At 44.5% G+C, this 27,392-nt stretch overlaps 1 protein-coding gene across 3 annotated transcripts in view; it reads left to right on the forward strand.

Annotated features, from left to right (window-relative positions):
- Positions 1–27,392, forward strand: part of RSU1 (Ras suppressor protein 1) — a 195,889-nt gene that overhangs the window by 108,566 nt on the left and 59,931 nt on the right. For all 3 annotated transcript variants that reach the window (XM_075316817.1, XM_075316818.1, XM_075316819.1), the window contains exon 8: positions 3,389–3,521. In XM_075316817.1, coding sequence (XP_075172932.1) covers positions 3,389–3,521 — 133 coding nt within the window. The remainder of the gene's footprint in view (positions 1–3,388; positions 3,522–27,392) is intronic.

Here is a 27,392-nt window from a genome sequence, read left to right on the forward strand (position 1 = left end):
TTGAGGTCAGATTGAGGTCAGATTGGGAACAGGGTTTTAAGGTTTTTACCATCATAATTTCATGAGCTTTTCTCCTATGCAAAAACCTAAAAATTAATGGATTCTCAATGTTCTCCTAAGAGCTCATGCAAGTGACTGTATTTTCGGTCCGAGTTCTAGCAGATATAAAATTGGATCGGGCTCGGATCAATATTATTCAATGAAGCGGTGCAGGTTAATCATTTTTTTTTCCACATATCGATTTGGCGTGTGAAAAAATTTGCATCGCGCACAATTTGCCTCTGAAAATCCGATGGCACTCACCCATTCAAGTCTATGGGTCCATGAAAAAATTCAGACCAATGTTTACTGACTATAGAATTTTTTTTTTTAATATTTTCCACTTCCAAGAAAAATGAAGCCTGTTCTGATCAGACTCTTAGGCCATGTGCCCACGGGACAATGTACCCGCGGATTTTGCCTCAGAAAACCCGCAGATTTATCTGGATTTTCCAGATAAATCTGCAGGTTTTTGCAAGTACAGACACTCCCCATGTTATCCTATGGGATTTGGGGGTGCTGTATTAATGTTGCGCTATGTGGGGCTGCGGAATATGTTGCGGATTTCCCGCAGCTGCACGTAACTGCATGTCAATTATTCCTGCGGAAATAGCTGCGGAATTACCGCTCCTCCACTATGGAGATACAGGATGGGAATTCTGCAGGTATTTCTGCACTTGTCCCGCAGGTTTACTGCAACAACTCCGCACATATACCATAGCAATGGATATCTGCGGATTCCGGGGAGCTGCTGCGGGAAACCTGTGGACATACCTGCGGATATATCCGCAGGTACATTGTCCCGTGGGCACATAGCCTTAGGCTGGATTCACACAATCGTATGGCATACAATGCGAGATGCTAATGGCCCTCGGCTCCCACTCTGCTGCCAACGTGAGCTGAGTGTTATTATCCTGCAGTCGGATCACAGCTGCGGAGGACAGAGTAGGAGCTGCGGAGGAGATGGAGGGATTTATCTCCCTACCTCCTCCATTGTCAGCCGATGTGATTATCGCACTGTACTCTGATGTCATCCGAGTGCAGTCCGATGTTTCTCTCGCACCCATAGACTTGTCTGACTTTCACTCGCACCCATAGATTTGTCTTACTTTCACTCGCACCCATGTACTTGTCTTACTTTCACTCACACCCATAGACTTGTCTAACTTTCACTCACACCCATAGACTTGTCTAACTTTCACTCACACCCATAGACTTGTCTGACTTTCACTCGCACCCATAGACTTGTCTGATTTTCACTCGTACCCATAGACTTGTCTTACTTTCACTTGCACCCATAGACTTGTCTGATTTTCACTCGTACCCATAGACTTGTCTTACTTTCACTTGCACCCATAGACTTGTCTGACTTTCACTCGCACCCATAGATTTGTATGGGTGCGAGTGACCTGTCTCTCACTGACAATCACAGAATCTGAATGAGAATAAACCTGACCATGTGTTCTCCCTCACATTGGTCCCAGTGCAATGGGAGATTTTCTCTCATTGCACTCGTCCGAGTCATACTCTCATGTGACCGTACCCTAATTAACATAACGGGAGCATTTTTTTTTAATGGAGAGAATACGGTCGTGTGACCCTTCTCTAAAAACGGACCGCACATAGTTGACATCTGAGTGCTATCCAATTATTTTTGTCACGGAGCCTTGCGTATGCATTTGCGGGTTTGATCCATGACCTGGATCCATATCGGACATGTCTCTGTACCTTTTGGGTGCACCACTTGGTCCCTGACAATACATGAACATGTCAACCGCCCCATAGACTATAATGGGTACAACTTCTATTTTTGAAAAACACGGGTAGAACTTGTTTGTGAAAAACTGACATCCGATGCAGCCCTTACTGAGCAATTTCTTAATTGTATCTGGTCCGGAGAAAGCCGGGTGTCTAGTACTGTGCAACTTTCTTGGCGTTATGAATGGAGAACATAGTTGGTTGTAAAGTAAACTATGACGTAAAGATGTGTTCCTGCATAACTGATAGTGGACAGTTCCGCAAATCCAATGGGAGCGGTACTGATGGCTTTATCGAACGTCATCCAGCGTTACCAGGAATAGATGAAACTAAGAAACAGATGAATGGGGAATAATAAAAAAATTAGCAATTTTATAATGGTACATAGTAGGTAATAAATTAATAGAATGAGTGCCACACTACGAAGATTAATAGCGTGAGCCCCCCATTAGAATTAGATAAACCGGATGTCACGAGTGACAGTCAGTCATGCGGTTTCTGGCAATAGAAGGTCACAGCGTTTGGCTGCGCAGAATGCCCCCTGAGTTTCCATTGTTCTTGCTGTGAGTATTCATTGGTATAGGTAGCTTTCCTGCTGGATTCATCTCTCCCCCTTTTGGATCCAGCAGAAGCTCGCCTCCCACCCAGTTGCTGATTATTAATATTCTCCTGGTGCTTATACTCCCTTCTTTCCTGGACTGGTGCTGATGATATCATTCAGTTAATTCTAGCTCTGGTTGCAAGCAGGTGGCTTGCTCTCATCTGTAGGATTGTTTCTGAAACTTTGCTGAATTTCTACCTGAGTCATCTGTGGATAAGTAGTTAATGCGTTTTCTGCCTGTGTGTCCTCCTTGTGTCTTCCTTTAGTGTTTAATGGAGTTGACGAAGAGCTCATCCCACCTGTTCCCTATTTAAGGACCAGTACTAGGGATACCTAGGGTCGGGTATACGGCTCGGCACATAGGTGCGGAACCTATATAGGGTGGTGAGGGACCCCCAGGGATCAGCAGTAAGTTTGGTCAAGGGTCACCATCTTCCTCTTCCCTAGACGCAGGGTTCCCCTTTCCTTACTTTTCGCTGCTTGCTTCGTACTTCCCCCATACCTAGCGTGACAACCGAGCAGATCAAAAAAGAATGAACGTATGCCAAGAGCTCCTCTCACTTTGAAGGACCTGGCAAGTATTAGAAACCCGGACCTTGCTCGAGTGGCAAGACCCCACCAGACCGCTAGGTCTCCTGGCCTGAAGTAGTCTCATTGGCTTATAGACCCAGCGGATGGGGAGGGTTTTGTAATCTGCGCACAAATAGAAAATATTTTGGGTTGTGTGAATCTAAATTTCCCCAGGAAACCAGTGTCTAATGACAACATCGTCTAGGTCAAAGTTAATTTTGGTTGATGGGCATTCAGAAATCCCTCCTCAGATACCCAAAATGATGCGGAATATAGAGTGACAACAAGGACCAACAACGTGTTGGGGGGAAAAGTAATTCTATATTTGAATTTTTCTTGTTTATTGAAGGTGGAATGTTGCAGGTATGTGTATAGTGTGCAAGTTTTATAACTCAACATTTTTGTTTGTTTCTCCTCTAGGAAATTTGGATCTGACTGGTCAAAAGCAAGTTTTCAAGGCCGAGAATAACCCGTGGGTCACGCCGATCGCTGATCAGTTCCAGCTCGGAGTGTCTCATGTCTTTGAATACATTCGTTCTGAAACCTACAAATAGTGAGTGGTTGTTTTTTTTAATGAAAACTGTTTTTTGTTTAGTTTTTTTTGTGTTTTGAATTTTATTTTTGGCTACATTAAATGGGGTTGTCTCATGAAGACCAAACCTTCCAAAAAACTTAATTGAGACATATGGACATAAAAAGAAAACAACTATCACACTTTCGGTTCCTCACGCTGAGGAAAAGATGTATAGCAGAGCATTGGAATGATCTATAGCAGTACATGGGAAAGCTGGGTGCTGAGAGAAGATGTATAGCAGAGCATGAGAAAGCTGGGTGCTGAGAGAAGATGTATAGCAGAGCATGAGAAAGCTGGGTGCTAAGAGAAGATGTATAGCAGAGCATGAGAAAGCTGGGTGCTGAGAGATGTATAGCGGAGCATGAGAAAGCTGGGTGCTAAGAGAAGATGTATAGCAGAGCATGAGAAAGCTGGGTGCTAAGAGAAGATGTATAGCAGAGCATGAGAAAGCTGGGTGCTAAGAGAAGATGTATAGCAGAGCATGAGAAAGCTGGGTGCTAAGAGAAGATGTATAGCAGAGCATGGGAAAGCTGGGTGCTGAGCGATAGATGTATAGCAGAGCATGAGAAAGCTGGGTGCTAAGAGAAGATGTATAGCAGAGCATGAGAAAGCTGGGTGCTGAGAGATGTATAGCAGAGCATGAGAAAGCAGGGTGCTGGGAGATAGATGTATAGCAGAGCATGAGAAAGCTGGGTGCTGAGAGATGTATAGCAGAGCATGAGAAAGCTGGGTGCTGAGAGATAGATGTATAGCAGAGCATGAGAAAGCTGGGTGCTGAAAGATAGATGTATAGCAGAGCATGAGAAAGCTGGGTGCTGGGAGATAGATGTATAGCAGAGCATGAGAAAGCTGGGTGCTAAGAGAAGATGTATAGCAGAGCATGAGAAATCTGGGTGCTGAGAGATGTATAGCAGAGCATGAGAAAGCTGGGTGCTGAGCGATAGATGTATAGCAGAGCATGAGAAAGCTGGGTGCTGAGGAACAGATGGTGGACTCAGACATTCAATTTTTAGATATCTTGTACATTTTGATTCTTGAGTCTAGTCCTTCAGCACAAACTGACTGCTCAAACCAAGCACAGGCGCTCAGTGCACCCTTAGGTTTGGATGAGCATTTCACATCTACTTCTTTTCCAATTTTTCTCCACCCTCCTCTTCCTTGATTGACCGCTCTGGTTTTCCAAGAGACAGAGGAGGGCGGAGATAAAGGGAGAAAAATAGGTGGGAAAGTGTAGTGATCTGTTTGGCCACACCAAGGGTGCACGAAGCTCCTGTGGTTGGTTTGAACAGTCAGTTTTGTGGCCAGGCTCCCTATAATTCTTAATTCCCTTCTGCTGACACTTATTTTGCCAATATATTTGTAGCAAATGCACGATAGTCTTTATTTATTTTTTTATTTTATTTTTTTCTCTGGTGGTCATAGGTGAGAGGCCACAGCAGTGGCCCCCAGCCAGTGTCATACTTGGGCGGTAGGGACCCACCAGTACCGTTGACTCTGGGGGGGGGGGTTCCACTGATCAACTACATACAAAAATTATATTCACAAATTTACTTATGCTTCTATATAATAATATACTGGGTAGTTTGCAAAATGAATGATGTGATCCTTCTTTTGTCTGTACATAGTGAAACAAGTGTATTTCCCAAACTAATGATTATGTTTGGGGGTAAGTGACGTACTACTGCAAGGGGGCCCACCGGAGGATTCTCCAGCCCTCCAGTGGGCCAGTCCGAGCCTGCCTCCAGATATCATCCCAGTTTCCGAGATTCCAATTTGCCATGTTTTTGTACACATAATTTGACTGTGGTTATTTTATTCAATGCAATCTTCCGAGCCTGTGTATGCAAACTGCAGTCAATCTGGAAAAGAAGAACTGCAGTATAAAGTAAGGAGGAAGGGACAAATTAACTGATAAGTAAGGAACTAGGTGTGTTTAAGACTGCCTGTGGCTCCCATATACTCCACTGCAAGATTGTAGTCACTGATCATGAATTTTGCAAGGTACTGGCTTTGAAGTCCTGGTGTAAAGTGAGAGTCCAAGCCCAATCTGACACTGCTTTTAATGAAATGGTTTTTTTTAGGTTTTTTGTTTGTTTATACAGCAAAAAAACAAAGTTAAAAAAAAATTACGTCCTGAAAAGGGTTTTCCTGGAAGTAGGAAACGGCAGTTAATTATCCACCTTGAGACTGTATAGTAGTCTCAGCATGGTGCTTTGTATCTACAGTGGACGGGCACAGAAGGTGGGGAGTATGTGAGCTGTGAGCATTTTTGCGCGTTTTTCGGGTGCGTTTTTGGGCTCAAAACTGCATGACTTTGCTTCCCCAGCAAAGCCTATGACTTTTCATTTTTGCTGTTTGCACACAGCTTTTTTTTAGCTGCATTTTTGAGCTAAAAAAAAATGGACATGTCAATTCTTTCCTGCGTTTTTTCACCCATGCAATGCATTAGAAAAACGCAGCAAAACGCAATGATCAAGAACGCAGCAAAACACAGCCAAAAACGCACCGAAACGCATGCGTTTTTTGCCGCGGGTGCGTTTTTTTTGTGATTTCGTGCGTTTTTTTGCTGCCAAAAACGCACAAACGCAGCGTCAAAAAAACTGTGTGTGCACATGGCCAAACAGCTCTGATTTTTGGGAAATGAAGACTAAGGATATGTGCGCACGCTGTCGAAATATTCTGCACCAGAAAAAGCACATTGTGTTAAAAAAAAAAAAAGCACCAAAAATGCATGCATTTTTGGTGCATATGTTTTTTTGTTGCAGTTTTTTTAAGTGCATTCAGTGGACAGAAGGGCTAAATAAAACGCAGGCAAAAACAGACCAACAATTGACATGCTGCTGCTTTTTTCTGCACCAAAAACTGCAAGGAAAAAAGAAGCAACATGTGAAAAGCTTTTTTGATTTGGGATAAGGATAGACATGCAGATTTGGGCAACAAGCTGCACAATAATCTGCACTAAAGACATGAAAAACTGCATCGTGCGCACGAGGCCTAAAGGTGCATAGGGAGACCTGGCAGGAAATTGAAGACGTAAACAATTGCTAATTGGAAAGTCTGTATGGGGCGGAAGGGGAGCAAAAATAAAGTATAAATGAAGGTAACTGGTATTTGAGGACTCCATACGGAGACAGACAGATCATTTTTTTAATCTTTTTTATTTTTTTTCTAAGATAAAAACTAATGATGAGCGAGTTTCGAAATACTCGGATTTGCAATACTTGTAACAAGTACTGTCTAATACTCTCGTATGCATTCCATATAGCGCATGTAATGCAAGTCAATGGGGAAAAACTCACAATCTAACAATAACCTGAATTCCGCACTATTCGTGCAAGTAGCAAATAGTGCGAAATTCGGGTTACTCGTTACTTTGCGAGTTTTTCCCCATTGACTTGCATTGCATACGATATTCGGAATGAATCTGCGAGTATTAGGCTACTTTCACACTTGCGTTGAACGGCTTCCGTTGCTATCCGCAGCCTTGAGGAATTACGGTAACCGTTGCAGGAAACCGTTATATTCCTCATAGACTTCTATTACCTACGGATAGCAACGGATGGTCTTGCGTTGCATCCGCTGCACGTCGCAGCGTCGTTATTTTGACGCTGCGTCGGGCGGAGGGAACGCTGCATATAACGTTTTTTCCGTAGGATTTCGCTGCGCATGCTCTCTCTGGCTCCCTGCACTCGTAACCAGGGTAAACATCGGGTTACTAAACAATGCGCTTTCCTTAGTTACCCGATATTTATCCTGGCTACGGGTGCAGGGAGCCCGACCCTTTCCCACTCTGCTCCGCCCCCTCCTGCACTTCACTCCACGTGTACACACGCACACACATTCACACTCACCTGTTCCCAGCCTTGCATTTCTCGCTGCACTGACGTCCTCAGCGCCATGGTCCCGCTCGGCTCCACAAACCCCGCACTCCGCCCAACTCACACATTCTTGGCGGCCGAACGATCAGCTGATCACCCGGCGACCAGCTGCTGTGAGCGATCAGCTGATCACCCGGCGACCAGCTGCTGTGAGCGATCAGCTGATCATTCACAATAGTCTGCCGCCGGTAAAACGAAAGAAGAAAAAATAAATAAATAAAGATTCCGTTGTTTTTGTACGATCTGTTGCATCCGTTGTGCCACTAAATGCAACACATCCGTTGCATCTGTCACACAACGCAATGCAACGGATGCCGTTCAACGCAAATGTGAAAGTAGCCTTAGTCTGCTTTCACACTTCCGTCTTTTTCCATCAGTCACAGTCCGTCGCCTTGAGAAAATACGGTATTCTGCAAAATACTTTTTTTTTCCCCATAGACTTCTATTAACGACGGATTGCGGCTGATGGCCTTGCGTTGCATCCGCCACGTGACGGATCAGTTAAGGAGTGACTGACCCTCGGCCTGAATCAATGCAGAATGTAACGTCTTTTCTGTACGGCGAAAAAACTGACCAACAGATGCGTCCGTCGTGTGTTATAATGGAAGCCTATGGGCGGTGGAATCCATCAAATGACGGATTCCGCTGATGGATCCGTCTTTAAAACGGATTGTGACTGATGGAAAAAGACGGAAGTATGAAAGCAGCCTTACACACTAAGAGTATCATGAATCCAAGTATTTCGATACTCATCATTAACGAAAACCCCTTTAAGGGGTTGAGCAGTTCTCTGATGTAATTTTTTGGTTTTTACTATGCGCATGCACAAGGATAAGTACATACCTCTCTAAGTATGGCTTCCATCATTGCCGCCGTGGTCTTCTTTTCCGGCAGAACTTTTCGAACGTCGGCATTTTGTGACTTCGTACTGAATGATTGCTGATTACTCTTTGATCAGGGTGTGTATAATTTATTATCCCGGCAGCTCCAATTTACGAGATATAAAAAGCTCCGTAAAGTGTCGGGGAAAAGTCTTTTTTTCATGTGTGGTCTTCTAACGTGACCCTTCACTCTCATCAATGACTACCAGGAGTCATGGTATCAAGCTTCTCATTAAGCAAATCGGCAAGGCTGAAGAGCGGCTCGTTTAATCCCCTCACAAGCCGGTAACCTCGTGCTAAATTCAGCGCTTTCATGCGACGGAATCAGCCAAGCAAGATCAAGCCGGAGATGTTGACCCAGTTGACAGCCTGAAGGAGTTCTCCTGGATTATTGATTTTAGAAGACAGAGATATGAAGAAAGGGAACAGATATTTTTAGAGCTGATTCTTTAAATCTGCTTCTTGCCCGGGAAGCGCTGGCGTATTCATTAATGGGCTCGGGCGACCTGTGGCTCTCCTGATGTTTGGGATTTATAGGGCCCAGCGTGTTCCCTCTACCCGGGACATACAGGTGGTAATTTCCTATGAGCGTGGTGAAGAGCAGCGTTCAGTGCTTCGCTCATTTGAAATAGCTGAGTTTTGTACTATGTGTACTTGATGTGTTTGGGTTTTTTTCTGTAGGACCACCCCAATATAGGGTTTTTTAATGAAAAATTATAATTATTCCTCCCCCCCCCTTCTCCGAGAAACAGACAGTCCTGTGGTGTCCGTCCGTAGAAGGTCGCAGCTTTCGGCTATACAAGCCTCTACCTGACTTTCCCTTTTTCCCTGCTTGGTTTTTATCCCTTTCTCTTTAGGACCCTGCAAATTCCCTCACCTTTCAGCTGTTAATCATCAGCACTTACCTTTGTGTCTTTAAATACTCTCATTATCGCTTGCTCTTTGCTGGTGATGGAGTTAGAAACCACACAATAGGTAATGTCACAGCTCACCACCTCCTTCTCATGTACAATAGCTGATAACATCTCTATATACAGTGTATCCACCCATATCCTGTCCACCGCCATTAACATGAGAACGACGGCAGCTATAGGCATAGAAGTGGTGTCTAGGTATAGTAAAGTAGCCATGCGCTACGCAATGAAACCACCTATAGCGCCACCTGGTGGAAAACAACGTAGTTAGCATTTTTATCTCGAAAACGGAACGAGATGGAGAAAAAAAGTGAATTACAAAGTTGCAGGGCATCATCAATTCAATACAAATCGACACCTTGCACACAGAAATGCTATGATATGAAACCCATGACCCCCCCCCCCCCAAAACATTGAATGCTGGTCACGCATATGGCCCTCATTTAACATTGATGCTCAAAGTGGCCACTATCAGCTGCAATGCACATCTGGACTCTGCACAGCATACTGTATCTTATACTTATACTGTATGTACTGTATCAGCATACAAAAAGGTAAGAATTTATAAAGTATTTATTTAGGTCTCAAAGGGGGCACAATAACAACAGGAACCTTTCTAGAATGCAGCCCAGGTGCTGCAGAGGGGGAATCTTTTAGTTTTATTGCAAAATTTCTGCGGACAGGTTCCCTTTAATGGCGGTGGACAGGATATGGGTGGATACACTGTACAGTAGATAACACAGGATCCATCAGGTGCTGTCTCAGCTCCCCCACCCTACTCAATGACTTTTGCACACTCTCATTAGACACATCAATACAAATTATAGTGTCGGAGTCTGTTTATTGTGGCTAATGTACATATATTATTTCCTAAAACAATAGGAATTTTAACGTATAAAAATGATTTTTTTTTTTATTTTTAATAGAGATAATAAATGACCTAAAAAAAATAAAATACATGTGACACACAAAAACCTTCTAACTAAGGCTAGTTTCACACTTGCGTTGAACGGTATCCGTTGCATTGCGTTGTGTAACGGATGCAACGGATGTGTTGCATATAGTGGCACAACGGATGCTGCAAAACAACGCAATTCGTTTTGATTTTTTTTTTTCCCGGTTTTACCAGCGGCAGACTATAGTGAACGATCAGCTGATCGCTCCCAGTAGCCGGCCGCCGGGTGATCAGCTGATCGCTCCCAGTAGCCGGCCGCCGGGTGATCAGCTGATCGCTCCCAGTAGCCGGCCGCCGGGTGATCAGCTGATCGCTCCCAGTAGCCGGCCGCCGGGTGATCAGCTGATCGCTCCCAGTAGCCGGCCGCCGGGTGATCAGCTGATCGCTCCCAGTAGCCGGCCGCCGGGTGATCAGCTGATCGCTCCCAGTAGCCGGCCGCCGGGTGATCAGCTGATCGCTCCCTGCAGCCGGCCGCCGGGTGATCAGCTGAGCGCTGTCACTTGTCGGCGCCCGGGCATGCCGGCGGCCGGTCGCTCAGCTGAGCGCTGTCGCTTGCTGACGGCCGGGCACTCAGCTGAACGTTCGGCCATCGCGAGCCAAAATAAAGTTTGATTTAAAAAAAAAAAAAGAGCATGCGCAGTGAAATCCAGAGGATTCCGCTGCTCAAAACAACGTTACATGCTGCGTTCCTCCCGCTGGACAGAAGCAACGGAGCGTCGCCCAGCGGAAGCAACGTAGGTCCTTTTGGTACAATCCATCAACCATACAAGTCTATGGGAAACAGTGGGATCCGTTAACGGATTCCACTGTTTCCCAAAAGGGCGGATTGTAACGGAAGGAAAATAACGCAAAAACTCCAAAAAATGTGTCTGAGATTTTTGAAATCTCATAGCTTTTGCTGATACTGTAAAATGTAGCTTGATAGATAATTGTTCTTGCTTGATAGATAATACAGTAAATAGGCAGTCTGCCAAGCCAGAAGTAGGGGTGGGGCTTTGGGCTTTTATGTTTGGAAAAGAAAGTTCCAGCACCTGTAGTGCAGGCAGAATGCGGATTAAGAGTAGCCTACTTACTACTAAGTAACCTACTTAAACAGAGTGGGTTGAAAGTTCCAGGGCATTAAATGTAGGACAATTCCTGACCAAATTAGGTGGAAATGGCTAACAAATCATAACATTTAGGACCTCATCTTGAGATACATCTATTTGTCCAATGCAAATTACTGCACAAAATAACACTACAATGCCCCCTGATTTGCCATCTTGGCTCAGTCCACTACAAATATTCTGAATTATCAGGTGAGATTATGGAAACGAGTGCTTGACGCCAGATTAACATAAAATTACAGTATTAGTACACAACTGACAGCCTGAGCCTTAATTAATCCTATTAATATCTGTCCACCACCCCATGGGGTGGGACTTTTTTCAGTCTTCATTTTAAACAGATTTTTTTTTTTTTTTAAGGGTATTTACATGTGAAATGAATTAACAGCTGAGAACCTGACTTGTCTGCCCACATTGTACAGGACTATAGTGACAGCCGAGCACTGACGCTTCTTATTTCTGCATCTTCTTAGGTGGAATCGGAAATTTTTATCATATAATTATGTATCTTTTGTTTTCTTATTCCTTTTTTATTTTATTTTTATTCCTTTTTTATATAATTTTCAGAATTTTTAAAAAAATATATCAAACTCAATTTCGCTGGAAACTTAAAAATAAAGTTGTGTGTGTGTGTATATATATATATATAATATATATATAATATAAAATATATATATATATATATATATATATATATATATATATATATATATATATATATATATATATATATATATATATATATATATATATATATATATTTATATATATTTATTTAGTACAGACCAAAAGTTTCTTCTCATTCAAAGCTTTCTTTATTTTCATGACTCTGAAAATTGTAGATTCACATTGAAGGCATCAAAACTATGCATTAACACATGTGGAATGAAATACTTACAAAACAAAATGTGAAACAACTGAAAATATGTTTTATATTCTAGGTTCTTCAAAGTAGCCACCTTTTGCTTTGATTACTGCTTATTTTTCAACAGGACAATGAGGCTGTGTAAGGGCTATTTGACTAAGAAGGAGAGTGATGGGGTGCTACGCCAGATGACCTGGCCTCCACAGTCACCAGACCTGAACCCAATCGAGATGGTTTGGGGTGAGCTGGACCGCAGAGTGAAGGCAAAAGGGACAACAAGTGCTAAGCATCTCTGGGAACTCCTTCAAGACTGTTGGAAAACCATTTCCGGTGACTACCTCTTGAAGCTCATCAAGAGAATGCCAAGAGTGTGCAAAGCAGTGATCAAAGCAAAAGGTGGCTACTTTGAAGAACCTAGAATATAAGACATGTTTTCAGTTGTTTCACACTTTTTTCGTTATGTATTTCATTCCACATGTGCTAATTCATAGTTTTGATGCCTTCAATGTGAATCTACAATTTTTAAAGTCATGAAAATAAAGAAAACTCTTTAAATGAGGTGTGTCCAAACTTTTGGTCTGTACTGCGATATATGTGTATGTGTGTGTGTGTGTGTGTGTGTGTGTGTATATGTATGTGTATGTATTTACAGTATATGTATGTGTGTATGTATTATATATGTATGTATATATATATATATATATATGGATATGTGTGTATGTGTGTATATATATGTATGTATGTGTATATATATATATATATATATATATATATATATATATATATATATATATATATATATATATATATATATACCAGCTGTACTACCCTACTATACTACAAAATAGAATGTATTAACAAAAATTTATTCTGCACACAAAAACCACAAAACAAATAGATAGAAGTGTAATTATTAAAAGGCAAAAACTGAGCTAATAGAAGCATTTCACAACATATATTTCAACACCACAGATATTCCACACAGATTTAACATCCTATGACCTCACACATACTGAGAATGACCTTTGTTGCCTATATTAACCAATCAGAGCTCAGATTAATTAGCTGTAGCAAAATAGAAGCTAAGCTGTGATTGGTTGTTATTGGCAGCCTGATAAATCTCCAGGCAACAGAAAGCCCTCCTCCTGACAGTATATATTAGCTCACACATACACATATAGACAGGTCATGTGACTGACAGCTGCCGTATTTCCTATGTGGTACATTTGTTGTTCTTGTAGTTTGGCTGCTTATTAATCAGATTTTTATTTTTGAAGGATAATATCAGACTTGTGTGTGTTTAGGGTGATTATGTGGTGAGGTTGGTGTATGTGTGTTGAGATGTGTTCTGAGGGTGGTATATGTGTTCAAGCACGTGGTAGTGTGTGGCGCATTGCGTGTGTGTGTTCATATCCCCGAGTGTGGTGCGTATCCCATGTCGGGCCCCACCTTAGCAACTGTACGGTATATACTCTTTGGCGCCATCGCTCTCATTCTTGAAATCCCCCTTGTTCACATCTGGCAGCTGTCAATTTGCCCCCAACAATTTTCGTTTCACTTTTTCCCCATTATGTAGATAGGGTCAAAATTGATTGGTAAATTGGAACGCGCGGGGTTAAAATTTCGCCTCACAACATAGCACCCGGCGCTGCCCGGGATAGTAACTGTCTGTTTCTCTCCCATTCTCTGTCTGTCTCCCCCTCTGTATATATCTCTGTCTCTCGCTCTCTCTCTCTGTCTGTCTGTCTCTTTCCCAGTCTGTCTATCTATCTCTGTCACTTTCCCTGTCTTTCCCTGTCAGTCTCTTTCCCTGTCGGTCTCTTTCCCTGTCGGTCTCTTTCCCTGTCGGTCTGTATCTTTGTCTGTGTCTGTCTCTTTGTCTGTCTCTTACCCTGTCTGTGTCTGTCTCTTTCCCTGGCTGCATTGTGACACGCCAACATTCCATATAAGGGCGTGGCTGCGCATTCTTCTGAAGTTCTGGCTGCACTGTGGCTCCGAGCTCCATTCGCTTTAATGGAGGCAGGTTTTTTGGCGAATAACTGTAAAGAGCGGGGTTAAAATTTCCCCTCGAAACATAGCCTAAGACGCTCTCGGGGTCCAGAAGTGTGAGTGTGCAAAATTTTGTGGCTGAGGCTGTGACGGTGCCAATGCCAATCCCAGACATACACACACACACACACACACACACACACACACACACACACACACACACACACACATTCAGCTTTATATATTAGATATCTGATACTAGCTGTACTACCCGGCTTCGCAAGGGTTAATGACTGCTGTTAACAAAATAGAATGTATTAAAAAAAATGTATTCTGCACACAAACACCACAAAACAAATAGATATAAATGTAATTATAATGTCTGTCTCCCCCTCTGTATATATCTCTCTCTCTCTATCTCTGTGTCTGTCTCTCTTTCCCTGTCTGTCTCTGACTGTCTGTCTCTTTCTCCGTCTGTCTCAATCTCTTACCCTGTCTGTCTATCTATCTATCTCTTTCCCTGTCTGTCTCTTTCCCTGTGTCTGTCTCTTTGTCTGTCTCTTACCCTGTCTGTCTCTTTCCCTTTCTTTCCCTGTCTGTCTGTTTCCCTGTGTCTGTCTCTTTGTCTGTGTCTCTTTGTGTCTGTCGCTTACCCTGTCTGTGTCTGCCTCTTTCCCTGTCTGTGTCTGTCTCTTTTCCTGGCTGCATTGTGACACGCCAGCATTCCATATAAGGGCGTGGCTGCGCACTCTTCTGAAGTTCTGGCTGCACTGTGACTCCCAGCTCCATTCGCTTTAATGGAGGCAGGTTTTTTGTCGAATAACTAAAGCGCAGGGTTAAAATTTCCCCTCAAAACATAGCCTATGACTCTCTCGGGGTCCAGACGTGTGAGTGTGCAAAATTTTGTGGCTGTAGCTGCGACGGTGCGGATGCCAATCCCGGACATACATACACACATACACATACATACACACACACACACACACACACACACACACACACACACACACAGCTTTATATATTAGATAAACAATTACTAATGATAAAAACTAATCTAGGCAACTATTATGGTAGAAAATGTTGTGATCATGTCGGCCGCAGGTTGGGACGAGGGCACAATGGGTTGATGAATTATTCCTCGGTTATTACCGTATCTAAAGACTTGTAGAGCAGAAGTTCCAGATCTCTGACACCGGTAAAGAAGATTGATGCCCCGGTACATTTTTTGTATTAATCTCGCTCTCCTCTCTGTCCTGAAGAGACGATCTGTCTTTTGTGGTCTCTGGTCGAGGGAGACGAGAAAGAAAAAAAAATAAAAGAAAAAAATATTCTGCTGCTGTCGTCTCATTGTCCAGGACGAGTCGTTATCCATCATTATTTCATGTCAATTTGATCTGAATTTCTGGGGAAAGTAGATGAGTTGGTGGAATCTGAATATTATTGAGAGAGTCATAAAATAAGGCGAATTATGTGCTGAATGCTGACAAGTTCATCAGCGGCCGGACAACAACTTCTTAACGACTCTTGTCTCCTTGTCTGACCTCCCGTACTACGATGTACTAGGATTTTTTTTGTCCCCGGTGGGCGGTCAAGTATCAATCTAGATCTCCGATGAGATTGATCCAAACAGTGTATCTTCTTTCACATATTTATCAGGTCGTCGGGAGTCAGGGGGCCATTAAAAAGATGTTATTCCTATAAAGTGACGTCGTTTTCCTCCTTTATTAAAAATCATTTTGTTACCATACATTTCGGAAATTTTCTTGTGTGTATGTACCGGAACTGAAATTTTTAAAGGAAAGATCCATCTTGACAAACTTTTTTTCCTTCTGATGTATGTAGCATGGAATGGTAAATGATTATTCCCAAGACTGCTTGATTGTTTTTGGAACCCCCAAAGAAATTCATGTGGAAGGTTACGGACGGACAGCACCTCACAGTAGTTTGGGGTCAGAGGACACCAGTTATGAGAAAAGGTGCTACTCTCAGAAGTGGGATCTGCATCAACTGCCATTTATGACTTATTTTGTGGGTGTCATGCAGTGTTCAGGTCCAGACTCATTAGGTGTCACGGTGACGTCCAGCTCGGTTCACACTGCAAAGTCTGACAGGCAATCGGATGTCTCCTAGTTGTTCAGCTAGAGCCGGGCGTTGGCTGTTTCATGTGCGTTGTTCCTCAGTCCTGCAGGAGTTAATTCCTGCTGACCTGGGGAACTCTGCTAGGAGCTCAGGTTGCCAATCAGTGTCCTCTACTTCCTAAATAGGATCTCACTACTTAGTGCCGATTTTATTGCTTCAGATTTTGCTCCATGCGATACCGATCCTGTGGGGGAACTTGTTGATGGTGATCTTTGTTGCGATATTGAGTGGTGTGAATGTTCCCCTGTTGTGCTTTACTTCATTCCCTTTTTCTTTGCTCCCCTGTATACATATTGTCTTTCCTGTGTGTTTTGAGTGCTGTGTGTACGAGTTTCCGTTCTCCCTTGTCCGTGTTGTTTTGTGGGGTTTCATTATTAGGATTTATGGCCCGCCCTGAGGGTGTGGGAGAGGGGAAGTAAGAGATCAGCGCTCTGACAGGAGTCAGGGTCAAGTTGGGGGCTAGGACCTGGCTACCATCAAGCCTACCTTCAAGATAAGGTACAGTACAGGGTCTCAAGTCTAAGGGCCAGCCTAGGGGCCTCTGACCTGTCAGTTCATACCCTGTGATAGTATGCCATAAATATCTAAGAGAGAAATATTCCTATGAGTAACTTTTCTAATAGTCTTAATTTAAAAAAATATTTTTAGTCTTTGTCTACAGCTCTTATGGAGACTAATGTGCCTCTATGGTTTCAGACTACAAACAAAGCCTGCGTAGTCTGACTCTGCAGTGAAACTTTCATATGTCCTCTATTTCTAACTATAGCCATGGCGTTACGTAGGAACCTTAAACCCAAGAAACAGCAGGGGAAAGGGTGCTATTGATGTGAATTTCTCACTAGATGTCAGTAAGAACCCATCCAATCCATACAGGCAAAGAAATCGAGGCATAGAGGTCCATAAATTATGTGTAAAAGTGAGAAATGACACAGGAAATAAGTTATGTACACATGACGAAAGAGGTGCAAAAAGTCATGGAAAGTCATGACACCAGCTGAAATTTATTAGTAATTAGAAAACAATCCTGTCACTTCGTGAAAAATATTATCAGTTGGTTCAGCTAATGGCCTATTACAGAGGTCCTCAACCTGTGGTTTGGGAGCCACATTGGGCTCACGGGCCCATGATTTATGGCTTCTGAATGTCCTCCAGCTTCGTGCATTAGCATCAGGTCTAGCAAATAGATAAGAGGAGCAAGTATCCAGATGATGATGACTTTTGTGAGCAGTCCCGCACAGAAGAACAGATCTGAAAGGGGGCAAGGTAAGAACCCCTGGATCTTGGTATATTGCGCCGGTGTGGGGGTGTGTGGAAAAGATTTGACAGTCGTTATACCAATAATGGGACGGGTGCTGGACGTGGCTGACAACCTTCTCTCAGAGCTGAATGTGGGTCTCATCAGAAAGGTGGCGGACCTCTGGCTTAAAAAAAAAAGTCTCATTTCCAAGGTGCCACACAACAAACATCTCATCGAGGGTAAAACCAGTGAGCCGTCTCAAGACCTTCACAACCGTATTGTTGCAATAAAGTCTTGAGACAGCTGTAAATATTTTTGTTTAATGATTATTTGCAAGTCTCTTTATTCAGTGATTCCCCCATCAAAGAGGATCTCTTGCTCTGGGGGACCCATCATATTTATGTAATGCTGGGACAGTCCATTGATTTGAACATTAACTGTGTAATTCATCATTTCCCCCCCCAAAAAATAGATTGTATAAAGTGGGTAACTTGTTAAGGCCCTCATACACATTAGATTAACAGTGGCTGGATAACTTTTCGATTGCTGGGGGTCCAACCACGGCGGTTCCATCAATACCAGAGCGGCTTAATGAAGTGGAGGTCAATCATGTGCTTTTATTCTTAAAGGGAGCGCCGGAGGTGGCTGAGTGCAGCACTCGGCTGTTTTTCAACACTCCTATTAGAATGATAGGAAAGAGAGTGCGCATGGTCCACCTTTGTTTTAGTCACACGGAGTTCGAGGTTCTCCGGATTGGTGAAGGCCATGGCAGATGGATCCAACCTCCAGCGATCAGAAAGGTATCCCCTGTCCCATATATTTGGCTGACGGCTATCGCTCTTGACTCTTCCATACAAAGAAGCATTCAGCTCTTTTTTTCTATATGAGAGAGGTGCTGCCATAGGCTACTTTCACACTTCAGTCGTTTCAAATCCGTCAGGTCTGTCATTGCGACTGAACGACGTAGTCGTCGTTGTTTAGCTGTCAATGGACGCAACGGATGAGTTATTTCACAGGATTCTGTTCACTGGAATCCTGTGAAAAAACTGATTTGTCCGTTACATCCGTTGTGCGTCTGTTTTAGATCCGTTTGTTTTTAGGACAGCCCAATCCCAATGGGAGTGGCAGACATGTTGGTCATGCTCAGTAGAACATGACGGAACCTCTTGACGGTATGCAACGGAATCCTGCGCATTTGCGTTTTTTTGACGCTCCAAAAACGTTAGTGTCAGTTCCTTCCGCCCGACGGTCAGTCATTCCACGACTGATCCGTCGCGTGGCAGATGCAATGCAATGCAAGGCCATCAGTCGCAATCCGTCGTTAATACAAGTCTATGGGGAAAAAACTAAATCCTGCAAAATATTTTGCAGGATACCGTATTTTCTTAAGGCAATGGATTGTGACTGATTGAAAAGGCTGAAGTGTGAAAGTAGCCATACTCCTTTGGCATGAGCTTATCTCTCCAAGAACAAAAGAATTGTCAACCCCAAATCAAACATGCTGGATCTTTATTGTAATTTGTAATTTTGGATAGGAGATGACTTTCAAACGTGAGAACACCTATAGCATCGATATGGGACCTCTTTTTGGGCCAAAATTTGTGAAGCATTGATGGGAGTCTATGCATGGTCCAGACATCTCATTAGGCACAGATGCCAATCCCCGTCATGTTTTTGGGGGGCTATTATAGAAGCATAGGAGGGCTGATCCTCCCGGATTTCTACGACTTCACAATATCTCCGTACTTCTCTAGAGACTGTTTGAGGTCCCACTTTCTATATCTAATTCATTAGGCATTCTGAACATTATACTGTATGCCTGAAGTAACAGATGAAGTTCTCAAATCTGTACAAGTCAAATAACATCAAAATGTTGGGTTTTTTAAAAAAATAAAATAAAAAAAATACTCATTATGTGTCTCGGGACTTCGTCATCTGCCTCTGGAGATGGCCAACTGCTCTGTTCAGGCAATAACATATTGGCAATTCTTCCCCAGGGGGTCTCGCTAAATATTTACTTTTCGTTCCATGTGGACACATGCCAACAAGTGAACATTGGAATACATAATCAATGTGTCCTCAACTAGACGCCCGTCCTGGAATCAGACTGATCTAGTATTACGGGAGGAATTGGATAATTGTGCAGCAGGCAGTAAATTCGTCCAGTTTTCGCCTGAATTTATCGTTACTAGCTATTGGCTGTTTTACCACTTTTGAGCTTGTGTGCTTTCAGGATGGGACTTCTTACATAATGCATGGGGTGTGTGTTTTGTACAGCTTCATGGGAGTTCTCATTTTACGTATTAGGTTATTATAGGAGGGGAAAGCGAGAGCACCTAGAGACTCATTGTGCCTGTATAGTACTCAGAGAACCCACTGATTTTAATGGGCAGAATAAAAAAGCTTCAAATCATCTGCATAAGTCCCGTACTTTGGCTACCATAGGTAACCTCAATCAAAAGATACAGGACTAAGCCGCTAAATGCACAGATGATAAGACTATTATTTTGTCTGCATACCCTGTTGAGATGTAATGTGGCCATGTATATGAGCCTTCACTGTGTACATGCTTCACATTACTGATCCTGAGTTACCTCCTGTATTATACTCCAGAGCTGCACTCACTAGTCTGCTGGTTCAGTCACTGTGTAAATACATTACATTACTGATCCTGTACTGATCCTGAGTTACCTCCTATATTATACTCCAGAGCTGCACTCACTATTCTGCTGGTGCAGTCACTGTGTACATACATTACATTACTGATCCTGAGTTACCTCCTGCATTATACTCCAGATCTGCACTCACTATTCTGCTGGTGCAGTCACTGTGTACATACATTACATTACATTACATTACTTATCCTGTACTGATCCTGAGTTACCTCCTGTATTATAGTCCAGAGCTGCACTCACTATTCTGCTGGTGCAGTCACTGTGTACATACATTACATTACTTATACTGTACTGATCCTGAGTTACCTCCTGTATTATAGTCCAGAGCTGCACTCACTATTCTGCTGGTGCAGTCACTGTGTACATACATTACATTACTTATCCTGTACTGATCCTGAGTTACCTCCTGTATTATAGTCCAGAGCTGCACTCACTATTCTGCTGGTGCAGTCACTGTGTACATACATTACATTACTTATCCTGTACTGATCCTGAGTTACCTCCTGTATTATAGTCCAGAGCTGCACTCACTATTCTGCTGGTGCAGTCACTGTGTACATACATTACATTACTGATCCTGTACTGATCCTGAGTTACCTCCTGTATTATAGTCCAGAGCTGCACTCACTATTCTGCTGGTGCAGTCACTGTGTACATACATTACATTACTTATCCTGTACTGATCCTGAGTTACCTCCTGTATTATAGTCCAGAGCTGCACTCACTATTCTGCTGGTGCAGTCACTGTGTACATACATTACATTACTGATCCTGTACTGATCCTGAGTTACCTCCTATATTATACTCCAGAGCTGCACTCACTATTCTGCTGGTGCAGTCACTGTGTACATACATTACATTACTGATCCTGAGTTACCTCCTGCATTATACTCCAGATCTGCACTCACTATTCTGCTGGTGCAGTCACTCTGTACATACATTACATTACTTATCCTGTAGTGATCCTGAGTTACATCCTGTATTATACCCCAGAGCTGCACTCACTATTCTGCTAGAGAACTCACTGTGCACATAAATTACATTACTGATCATGTTCAGATCCTGAGTTACATCCTGTATTATCCTCCAGAGCTGCACTCGCTATTCTTCTGATGTCACTGTGTACATTCATTACATTACTTATCCTGTACTGATCCTGGGTTACATCCTGTATTATACTCCAGAGCTGCACTCAGTATTTTACTGGTGCACTCACTGTGTGCATCCATTACATTACTTGTTCTCTACTGATCCTGAGTTGCTTTTAGTATTATACTCCAGAGCTGCACTCACTATTCTGCTGGTGCAGTCACTGTGTACATATATTACATTACTGATCCTGTACTGATCCTTATGTACATCCTGTATTATCCTCCAGAGTTGAACTCACTATTCTGCTGGTGCAGTCACTGTGTACATACATTAAATTATTTATCCTGTACTGATCCTGGGTTACATCCTGTATTTTACTCCAGAGCTGCACTCACTATTCTGCTGGTACAGTCACTGTGTATATAGATATGTGGCGCCCCTGAGGCTTCGGTCGCCACAGAGATATTGCACCTCAGCCAGAGGTGTGATGTCCCATCCTGGGTAAGAATGAGGTCATATGCCAGTCCACAGACTAAACTTGCACACACCAATTGGTAGGCATACACTGGGTCAGGGATAGTGGCAGCAACCCCCATAGATGTATTCATGGGGCCATAAGTCCCATTTCTATCCCAATAGTGTGGGAGGGGCCTAGTCAGTGGGTGTGTGGGAGGAGTCAAAGTGTGAGTAGACAAGGCAACCAGGAAGTTCAAGTCAGTAAAGGCCACGTCACACTAAGCAACATCGCTAGCAACATCGCTGCTGAGGCACGACTTTTGTGACGTTGCTAGCGATGTTGCTGTGTGTGACATCCAGCAACAACCTGGCCCCTGCTGTGAGGTCGCTGGTTGTTGCTGAATGTCCTGGACCATTTTTTAGTTGTTGCTCTCCCGCTGTGAAGCACAGATCGCTGTGTGTGACAGCGACAGAGCAACAACTGAATGTGCAGGCAGCAGGAACCGGCTTCTACGGACGCTGGTAACCACGGTAAACATCGGGTAACCAAGAAGCCCTTACCTTGGTTACCCGATATTTACCTTTTGTTACCAGGGTCCGCCGCTCTCACGCTGTTAGTGCCGGCTCTCTGCACACGTAGTCGGAGTACACATCGGGTAATTAACCCGATGTGTACTGTGGCTAGGAGTGCAGGGAGCCAGCGCTAAGCGGTGTGCGCTGGTAACCAAGGTAAATATCGGGTATTGTGCAAAAGTTTGTTTAAAATGTTATGCAACGTTCAAGTGAAAGTGCCTCCTATAAAGGGATGAAAAGTTAGTTATTTTAGCATTATTATTATTATTATTATTATCATTATTTATTGTTATAGCGCCATTTATTCCATGGCGCTTTACAGTGAAAGAGGGTATACATACAACAATCATTAACAGTACAAAACAGAATGGTACAGGAGGAGAGAGGACCCTGCCCGCGAGGGCTCACAATCTATAGGGAATGGGTGATGGTACAGTAGGTAAGGACAGAGCTGGTTGCACAGTGGTGTACTGGACGGAGGGTTATTGTAGGTTGTAGGCTTGTTGGAAGGGATGGGTCTTGAGGTTCCTCTTGAAGAATTACAAAACTTTTGCAGTTAACACCACTGTATTTTTGTTTCTGCCCGCGGACGTGCTGGGATTTGCTGTGGGGGAGTGTGGCGCCCCTGAGGCTTCCGTTGCCACAGAGATATTGCTCCTCAGCCAGAGGTGTGATATCCCATCCTGGGTAAGAATGGGGTCACCTACTGGTCCATAGACTAAACTTGCACACACCAATTGGTAGGCATACACTGGGTCAGGGATAGTGGCAGCAACCCCCATAGATGTATTCATGGGGTCATAAGTCCCATTTCTGTCCCAATAGTGTGGGTGGGGCCTAGTCAGTGGGTGTGTGGGAGGAGTCAGAAAGGGAGAGTAGACAAAGCAACCAGGAAGTTCAAGGTGAAGAGCAGTCTGTGAGAGAGAGAAGGAGAGGGAGGTGGTTGCCTCAGGAGAGTGAAGGAGTACAGTCTGAGGAGAAAGTGACAGAAGGAAGTTCCTGGTGAAGATCCTGGGGTCTAGTTAGGCCCAGGTGACACCTAAAGAAAGAAAGGATTCCAGGGCCACGGAAGGGCATATTGGCTCGTGGCCTGTTGCACTGGAAGATCGGGTGGAGGGATCTGGCTACATTTGGGGACGGTCCCCAGACAGAGGGAAGAAAGACAATTCCTCAAAACACCGAAGGCCTGGGGTGCTTGCAAGCGCCCAGGGCCACTTACTCGCCACAGATTCCCTGTGAAGGGGGCAAGATACAACTACGGTTAGGCCCCTTTGTACAGGCCCTATGGTGGAGGCCAAGACCAGCACAGCTACAATGGTCAAGGCTAGGAAGCCAGTCAGGAAAGAGACACAGGAGGGGTGCACCGGTATTGACCTCAGAACTACCTGGGATCGGCGCAGGCACCTGACAGCGGATCCTGGCACTCCGTGGGCAACCGGTCCGCGGCCGAATTGAACTGAACAGTGAGTAAAACATCTGAACTGCAAGCCTGTGTCTGTTCCTTTATACCGCCCTGTCAGCCCTGCACCTCGTCCACAAACACCATAGACTTTACCAAGCACCAAAGGTTGCCCCGGGGTATCCGCTCTACCTGTGGAGAGCAAGAAACATCTTAGCTGCCCTAACATCAGCCCCGGAGGTCCCTTCCAGCAGCTGCGGCTCCATAGCTGCAAATTACCACAGGTGGTGTCACGAATCATATATATACATTATCACCATCTCCCCCAATACCGCCACATTAACAGACTCCACCAGGGTCACAGAGTCAGGCCCCGCCACCACTGACTACCCCGGACTAGTCCGGCCCGACACCGAGTCACCTAAGGCCCTGGGGTGAGCGAGTCACATACATTACTTATCCTGTACTGATCCTGAGATACACCCTGTATTATACTCCAGAGCTGCACTCACTATTCTGCTGGTGCAGTCACTGTGTACATACATTACATTACTTACCCTGTACTGATCCAGAGTTTCTCCCACCATTTATATTTCAGAATTACATTCTTAATTCTGCAGGCTTCAGAGCTGAAATCTCAGCTCATTCCTTATTAGCAGCATCTATGCTGCGCTTTTTCTAGTATTAGTGAGGTGGGGGTATTGCATTTGACAAAAAATACAAATCTGATCTTCAGACCTCTTCAAAGTAAGTAAAATAACTATAAATCTTAAAAAGAAAATGTAATAACCCAGCTAACAATTGATTTTATTTTTTTGTTTTATATATTTTCCTTCTCTTCACATTTCTTCGTTATGATAATTCCAAACATAAATTAAAAGAAATAAATGGAAACAAGATAAAAATGACCAAACCGAGCCTTTCCCCTCCTTGTTTTATGGAATATCTAATGTATTTCTCGCTGTAATTTACTCTGATACATGAATTCCTGACAGTTTCGATGCTCTGGAATTATTAATCAAAGCAGTCAGCACCCGAGCAATTTTATAGGAGTTACCAGTCATCAAAAATGTATTAGCCAATAAATCAGCGTAACAGCCGGCTCCTTAATAGGCAGCGCAACGTGGCCGGTGAAGAATGCCTGAAGTTTGGGATCTTGAATGTTTTCTTTATGCTTTGGAAGCAATTTGTGGCATAAATATGAAGCCTGTATTATATTTTGGCTCCAGTCAATCACTTTAGTAATGACAGTGATCCAATTAGCAACTCGAGGGCATTTACTGGAGTATTGATTAGGACGGTGCCTTCAATACCTCCGAGATATTCCAAGAAGTCAATTAGTTTTATTAACAGGATGGAATACCTGGAACTCTATAAATATATAATGGATCAGTTTTAACATGTACAGATATAAAAAAAAAAGGAAAGAGATGTTTATTATTTAAAGGGGTATTCACAACTTGTCTCTTGAGCAGCTCAGAGCAGTGCAGTATCAGTCTCCTCACTTCCCGGTTTCTGGCAGGGCGGGCTTTCCTCCTTGAGTGGCAGATCTGGTGTATTTCAGAGCTGTAGTATTCATAGAACTATAAAACTCAGTGAAACTGTCGCGGGCGGCGGGGCGTTGCGCTCACTAACGCTCGGGTCCGGCGCTGCTGCTGCTCGGTGGCTCGAGCGGTGGGCCGGATCCGGGGACTCGAGCGGCGCTCCCCGCCCGTGAGTGAAAGGGGTGGTTTGGTTTGGGGATTTAGTTTGTGACGCCACCCACGGGTTGTGGTGAGGTTGAGCACCACCGCTGCTGGTGACTTGGATCCTGGGAGCGATGGCAGGGAGCAGCTGGAATGTTGTTTTTCCCCTCCGTGGGTAGGGGTTGGTGGTCCCGGGGCCCGGTGAGGTGTCGGGTAGGCAGGGTTGGTGAGGTGCAGGGACAGCACAGCGCGGTGCCGGATGGCACTGGTGTACTCACTCAGCAACAGATGCACGCAAAGTCTCTGGTAAACCAAATGGCTGGATGGACGGGTCCCGCAGCCGGCTGCTGTGGCTTCTCCCGGACAGTTGGCGGTGGCTGCCTTTCCCTGCACCTTTGTGTATGTTCGGTCCCGATGGCTTCCCAACGGTAACCCGCTCCCCAGCGTGTATATGCGCCGGAGGAGCCCTTTTGCCCGCAGGCTCTGGCCCTTGGAACTCTAGCTGTGGCGGTAGCTGTATTTCCTTCTTCTGGTCGGACGGTTGCCTTCTATCGGGTCTTGGCTGCTCGGAAACCCCTGGGGTTCCGGTCACTGACGGATTTGACCTATTAACGGCGACTCCAAGCCTGGTCAGGGTCCACATGCCCTACCGGTGTGTGCTGGCTTCACTTCAGCGGGCCACCGCCCATCCCTGGTCCTACGGTTCCACGTTGAGCTGCCTCTCCTGCAGACGGCCACCACCGTCTGCCAACCTTGCTCTTAGTGCCCAGGCCACGCACCCGGACACGGTCAGTTTACTCCTCACTCTTGCACTTCCCTAACTGATCTCGACTTGACTCGAGCTCTGCCCGAGCTTAACTGACTACTGTTTCCTGTCTCCAGGACTGTGAACTCCTCAGTGGGTGGGGGCCAACCGCCTGGCTCCATCCCGCCTGGTGTGGACATCAGCCCCTGGAGGGAGGCAACAAGGATTTTGTGTCTGGCTGATGTGCCTGTCTCGGGGTGGGGGTGTGTGTTGCAGTACCTGTGACGACCTGGCTAGTCCAGGGCGCCACACAACTACCAAGTGCACGGTGAACAGGAAGGGAAACCCTGTGTCTAGGGAAAGGGAAGATGGTGACCCCGGAACTACCAAGCGAAAGGGAAGGGAAACCCTGTGTCTAGGGAAAGGGAAGATGGTGACCCTGGAACTACCAAGTTCATGGTGAAAGGGAAAGGAAAGCCCTGTCTAGGGAAAGGGAAGATGGTAACCCCGGAGCTACCAAGCACACGACGAAAGGTAAGGGAAGCCCTGTGTCTAGGGAAAGTGAAGATAGTGACCCTGGAGCTACCAAGCACACGGTGAAAGGAAAGGGAAGCCCTGTGTCTTGGGAAAAGGAAGATGGTGACCCCAGAGCTACCAAGCACATGGCGAAAGGGTAGGGAAACCCTATGTCTAGGGAAAGGGAAGATGGTGACCCTGGAACTAATAAGTTCATGGTGAAAGGGAAAGGAAAGCCCTGTGTAGGGAAAGGGAAGATGGTGACCCCTGGGCGCCACCAAACCTACAGCTGGTCCCTGGGGTCCCTCACCATCCTAGATAGGTTCCGCACCTATGCTCCGAGCCGGATACCTGACCCTAGGTATCCCTAGTGCTGGGCCCTAAATAGTGAACGTATGGGATGAGCTCTTCATCAACCCCACTAAACACTATAGAAGACACAAGGAGGACACACAGGAGGATAAGCATGAACTACTTATCTACAGAAGACTTAGGTAGAAGTTCAGCAACAATACCACAGAGGAGTCCAAGCCACCTGCTTGCACCCAGGGCTTGAATAAACTGAAGAATATCACCAGCACATTTCAAAGGAAGAAAGGGGTAAGCACCAAGAGAATGCTGATGGTCAGCAACTGGGTGGAAGGCGAGCTCCTGCTGGGTCCAAAAGGGAGAGAGATGAATCCAGCAGGAAAGCTACCTATGAATACTGACAGCAGGAACAATGGAAAGTCAGGGAGCATTTTGT

The sequence above is a fragment of the Anomaloglossus baeobatrachus genome, chromosome 6 (assembly GCF_048569485.1).
Source record: "Anomaloglossus baeobatrachus isolate aAnoBae1 chromosome 6, aAnoBae1.hap1, whole genome shotgun sequence".
Taxonomy (NCBI): Eukaryota; Metazoa; Chordata; class Amphibia; order Anura; family Aromobatidae; genus Anomaloglossus; species Anomaloglossus baeobatrachus.